We start from the raw sequence: 6,132 nt of genomic DNA, 5'->3' as shown, positions 1-6,132 counted from the left end.
CAATTTAAAAAATGATCATTACAACTATGATAAATGGGTATCTAGGAGGGATCTCAATTCAATTACTTCAATCTATATAAAAGAGTGGCTGGTGGTCACAAATAGTTGCTACAAAAGGAGGCAGCTGACCTAAATGTGTGACTATTAAGTGCCCTTTCGGCACTTTTTTTTTTTAGAAAAATCCATAAGTTCTTTGGTAAATTAAAAAAAAAAAAAAAAGGTTACTTTTGGAAATTTGGTATCTAGGTTTGAAAATCGATTTTCACAAAATGTTAAACAGGACTAGTAATACTAGAAACTTAGATGCTAAGTTTCATTGACGATTTACTTACTGATTAAGTTGTGGACTTACTTTTTTCACATGTAAAATATTCATTTATTTTGATATTTGTTAATACAGGTGTTGAAGTATATTATTAGAGCAACTTGTATGTTGTCTTTTGTTTGGGCAATGAGAGTAATTAATACGATTCTTTTTTTTTTTTTTTTTTTTAAATATATTACTTGAGTATAATGAATAATTATATGGGTAAGAGTGTAAGAAAGAAAAAGAAAAAAAAAGAAGAGATAAACATGATTATCTAAATCATCTAATTCATTCATTCTTCTTCTTCTTATTCTTTTATATATATATATATATATATATATAAATTCTTCTTCTTCATTCATTTTATAAAAAGAGAGAATGTTGCTATAACAAAATATTATCATAGATACAATGAAGAATTTCTTTCATTAAAACCTGATCTATGCTTTGTTTAACAGCCTTTTTTGCTAGATCCCACATCACAAATCATACAAGCCAAGGGAAGATGATGAAATTAGACTCAATCATATCTAACTGCATGAGGAAGAAGTTTATATCTAACTATTTGAATGTCACCATCTCAATCAATTTCCAGATCCTCAGCATATTCGGAGAAGTCACACCCCTATCCACTACCCGATCCATCATAACTTTCCCAACTAGAAATGATTTTCTCTCTTTTTCATCTCGGCTACAAAGTGTATTCTCAATCGCAATCTCCTTCGCTTCCCCTACAATCAATGACAGATTCTTCTAAATGTCTAATAATTCCTCCGCCATCGGGCAGTTATTTGCTCACAAAAAAAGAATCAAAGAGAAAAACAAAAGATAGATTGGAAATCTAAAACTGCTATTCTGAGGGTTTCGTGTAAATAAAACATTAAAAACCGATTAAAGGTAATCGAAACCCAAGAAAGCAGAAAAAACTTTACCCCGTAGATAGTTGCAAAAAAACAAATATAAAGAGAAGACAAAAAGTAACCACTACAATAACACGAGCGCCACTAGTTTGATCTATCGGTCGCAATTTAGTTTCATAATATAGACATATATATAATCTATGATCGGATTTTGCTTGAAAATTATTAGGGTAAAGTCCACTTAACCCCTCAAACTACCACCCCAATGACAATTTACCCCCCAAACTATTAATTGCGACAATTTACCCTCCAAACTACCAAAACAATGACGAAATTACCCTTACTAAAATAAAAAACAAAAATACTAAAATTTAATTTTTTTTTCAAAATTTTAAAGGTATTTTTGTCTGATTGAAAATTTTATATGAGTAATTTCGTTATTTTGCTAGCATTGGGGGATACATTGTCATTGTTTTAGTAGTTTGAGGGAGTAAATTGTCGTAATTAATAGTTTGAAATGTAAATTGTCATTGATGTGATAATTTAAGGATGTTAAGTGGACTTTACCACTAATTGATAGGAAATTAACATGACAATTAATTATTTTTCATGTATCAGAATAACACTCCAAAAACAGAACCTTCATATTCCATTTAAAAAGCTTCAATAAACGAATAATTTACAAGTCTCAAATCTCCATAATTTTGACACCAAAAAAAAAAAAAAAAAATGATTTGTAGGAAACTCTACAACATCATTTTTTTTCCCCTTCTCTCCAGCACATTAAACCATTGAATGTAATTAGATCCATATATATATTCTACTTGCCTATATATAGCTTAATAGCTAGCTAGCTACCTAATGATTGTATGGTGATGTTGCTTGGATCCGATGCTTCCTCTTCTGGAGAAAACTTTGTAGCGATTTCTTCATGTAAAGACCAGATGTAGGGCTGTATGCCGGAGATTTCAGCGCTGGCGAACACGGCTCCGACGACCCTGTCGGAGTCCTCAGCCTTTCCTCCATTTCTCTAGCAGCAAGAAATAGAATGGTTTTGGCCTGAAACATATACACATAAACATATTAAGCAAATAGTTTTATCTTAAACGACACATACATGTTATTTAGTAAACTAATATATAATTAGATATAATTAAAAAAATTAATTATTAATTTTAATTGACAAACCAGTCTAATTATATGGCAGTCATATAATATTAACGGAATTTAAGAAAAATATGCGATATTCAAATCTTGGAAGTTCGGTGAAACTTCACTAGCTTTTAACAACTTGTCGGCAGGGGGCTTGAATATTTTCCAAGAAATTCCTTGATTACAACTTAATTACTTCCTATTTGGCTGTTTACTTGCTGAAAGTGACAATTTTGTAAAAAAATAAATAAATAAATAACAGTAATTCAGATTTTTTTTTTAAAAAAAATAAGTCTTCAGTTGTTGATGACCAACCAAAAGATCATGACTTGAGCAAAATAATCTCAAAATTTTCTTAATATCATGAACATATATCTCAAGGAAAAGAAAAAAGAACATATACCTGAAATTCTGTAACATCAGAAACACAAATCTTGCCATTGTAAAAGATTGTCAGCTGTTGCTGTTGCAGTTGCTCCTGGTGTTTCTGTTGTGGGCTTCCACTTGTCTCTTCCACCCTTCAAAAATCAAACCCACATACCATTAATAATCAGAAGAACAAAAAAGATTTTTCTTTCTTTCTTTCTTTCCTACCAACCGAACAAAGATTACAAAAGAGAGAGGGGGCTTACTTGGGGTGGTGGTCGGAATCGGAGTAGGGAAAAAGGCGAAGTTCCAGGTTGCAGTTCCTCCTCATGTTGGTGATACTTGGGTGTCTGTCAAAGCTCTTGCTGTTTGGTTGTCAGGAAATTAATGACAAAGTTTTGGAGATGGTGTTTGTTATATATATGTATATATGGAAGGCACTGATGATGGTGTGGGGCCCAGGGGGGAGTGTTTAATCAGCGTGAGCGACGACAGCGTTTTGGAAAGGAAAAGTAGTTGAAACACGTAAAGCACACAACGCACACAAGACATCGGCGGAGGAGGTTGGAGTTGGCATTTGTTGCACGTGGAACACGGTTTTTTTTATCCCGCTATAGATAAGACTTCGTGCCCCCCAAAATAGAGCCACCTTTATTTTATTGCTTATTTGATGTTTCTTTCATTTTGAACTGCTTTCTTTTTCTTCGCCTTATTCATTCACGTGCGTCAGTCGGCCTGACCCTTCTTTTTCATATATATATATATATAATTTTTTTTTTTTTTTTTTTGCAAATTCGGTTTTTAAAAGTGTCACGTGCTTTTAGCAGGAGATAACTAAATATTTTATTGGAGAAACTTCACAAAGACTTTTGAATTTATTTTATTTTATTTTATTTTTAAATGTGTCTACACAAGAGGAAGGAGTGGAGATTCGAACTAGTGACCTCCGCTTGGACCGCTTCATAAGCCGTGATTCCCAGCCGATTGAGCTACTCTTTAGGGATAAGACTCTTGAATTTTGATGTGTTTTAACTTTTAAGAAAATTTCAAAAACTCTAAATTTTACCCATAAGACTTTTAATTTGATGCAATCTCTATTATCGGGTGTTAAAACAAACAGTAAAAATGATGAAATGACCTTTTTATATCTCTGAAACTTCTATAAAATTCTAAATTTACTCTTAATTTTAAATTAAAATAATTAAAAACAAAAAAACAAAATTTTAAGGGTATTTTGACATTTTTCATAGATTTTGTTAGGAATTAACACCAAAAACTGATGGAATGGGTAAATTGAATCAAACTAATAGTAAGAGAGTTGAAATATAGAGTTTTTGAGTTTTAGGGAGTCATCTCAGTTTTTAAAAGTGTCATGTATTTTTTAGCATGAGAGAAGTAAATATTTTATTGGAAAAACTTCACAAAGACTCTTCAATTTTCATGTGTTTTAAGAAGACCCTCAAAGTTTAAAAATTTTTAATTTACCCATTGAACTTCTAATTTGATTCAATCTCCTCCTTTCAACGGTAAAAATGATGAAATTGTCTTTTTTTTATCTCCGAAACTTTTATAAAATTTCAAATTTACCCTTAAAATTAAAAACAAAAAATTCAAGAGTATTTTTGATATTTTTCATAGATTCCGTTAGGAGTTAACACCAAAAATTGACATAGTGGGTAGATTGAATCAAATTACAAGTTCAATGGGTAAAATTGAGAGTTTTTTTTTTTAACTTTAAAGGGTCTTCTCAAAACACATAAAAATTTAAGAGGCCTTTGTGAAGTTTTTTCAATATTTTTTTTATTAATACTAGTAAAAAGCCTGGGACGATTTTTTTTTTTTAAAAAAAAAAGATTTTTACATGTTTAAATAAATTTTTAGAGACTGAGTTAAAGCAATTTTCTTACTACCCAATTTGTAAAAGTTAAAAAAAAAAAAAAAAAAAATTGTCATTTTCATATTTAATTTATCATTTGGTGTTCCATGTAGAAAGGGAAATCTCCGTTTGGTAATGTGTCAAGGGTTTTGGTACTTTTTTTTTTTTTTTTTATAAGAAAAATTGTCGGCATATTTCTGTTTTCAGTCTAAACATCCAAATTACACGCCAACAACTTGATTTTGACACTTGACAACTTCTTATTTATTTATTTTTTTCTTTTCTTTAATATATATATATTGCTATTGGTTTGGCCAAATTGCACTTGACTAGAAGATTCAACCATTGGCTGACATACGAATAACGAATTTTAAACAAAAACAAATATTAAAAAGAGCTAAAGTTTCTTGGTGCACAAGTTACGCATTTTCTTGTGGGCTTACATACATGGTATTTGTGCCGCTAAAATGGGGCTAAATACACTGTATCATACCACCGAGTGTGTGTGGTCCATTGGCAATAGTTTGGTGTGGAGGAGGTTCAACCACGAGGCAATATTGATTATTTTAAAACTATAGCTGCCTACTTAGACGTTACAAATTTATCTTCTTCTGGTTGGTTTGAATTGTATCAAAGCATGCTAATAAGATTATACAGATCTACTTTAACCCTTTAATTTTGTATTAGGTTTATGTCAGATTCGCGAGTCATGTCAAAAATTCATGTCATTATGTCGCGTGTCGGGCTCGGGTTGTATTGAAGCATGAATATAAGACTATATATGTCAACTCTAACCCTTTAATTTTGTGTCAGGTTTGCAGGTCGTGTCAAGAATTGTCAGTCTTATGCTCACCACTTGATGGAACTAGAACTTTAATAAGACTAAGAGCATGTTTGAAATTGTGTTTGAGAAATATAGCTTTTAAATCAAAATGCGTTTTTTGGCAAAAGCTAAAAGTACGTTTTAGCCATTTTTTTAAGAGTAAAAAAGTCAAAAGTACTTTTGAAATTTTTTACCAAACATACTACTTTTTGTTTGACACAAGTTCTTAGGTACTAAAAATACATTTTAGAAGTAACTTCACTTTAGACCTCTGAATTACTACGTGATTTGAGAATCCTCTCCAACCTTCAAAACCTCTCAATTTAGACCCCTGAACTTTTAATTGCAGTCAATTTGAACCCCTCCGTCAGATTTGGCTGCTAACTTTTCTGATTTACACCTAAAAATACCAAAATATCCCTGTTTTTTTTATAAAAAAAAAAATTGGAATTAAAGGTAAATTTAGAATTTTATAAAAATTTAGGGGTATAAACGTCATTGTCTCACTTTTAACGTTTAAAATCTGACAAAATGGGTTCAAATTGATTGCCATTGAAAGTTCAGGAGTCCAAATTATAAAGTATTAAAATTTAAAGACTTCTCAAATCATTTGATAATTCAGAGGCGTAAAATGAATTCACTCCTACTTTTTAAGCTCTCAAACTTAATCCTAAAGAGGCTTTAAAGTTAAGTCATAGTTGAACGAGCGCATGTGACCCTCAAGACACTGATTTCCTAGCTGGTACAG

General features: G+C 31.1%; 1 protein-coding gene across 1 annotated transcript; it reads right to left on the bottom strand.

Annotated features, from left to right (window-relative positions):
* Positions 1–1,812: 1,812 nt before the first annotated feature.
* JAZ8 (jasmonate-zim-domain protein 8) lies at positions 1,813–3,058 on the bottom strand. The gene is made up of 3 exons (XM_059583907.2): positions 2,952–3,058; positions 2,723–2,837; positions 1,813–2,226 (listed from the first exon to the last, which is right to left on the bottom strand). The coding sequence occupies exons 1-3, from the start codon at positions 3,014–3,016 to the stop codon at positions 2,026–2,028; spliced, it is 381 nt and encodes a 126-aa protein (XP_059439890.1). The 5' UTR covers positions 3,017–3,058; the 3' UTR covers positions 1,813–2,025.
* Between the last annotated feature and the right edge of the window lie 3,074 nt (positions 3,059–6,132).

Source organism: Corylus avellana, chromosome 1 (genome assembly GCF_965113065.1).
Source record: "Corylus avellana chromosome 1, dhCorAvel1.hap1.2, whole genome shotgun sequence".
In the NCBI taxonomy this organism is placed as follows: Eukaryota; Viridiplantae; Streptophyta; class Magnoliopsida; order Fagales; family Betulaceae; genus Corylus; species Corylus avellana.
The sequence above is the reverse complement of the archived record's forward strand: the minus strand, read 5'-3'. Positions and strand labels throughout refer to the sequence as shown.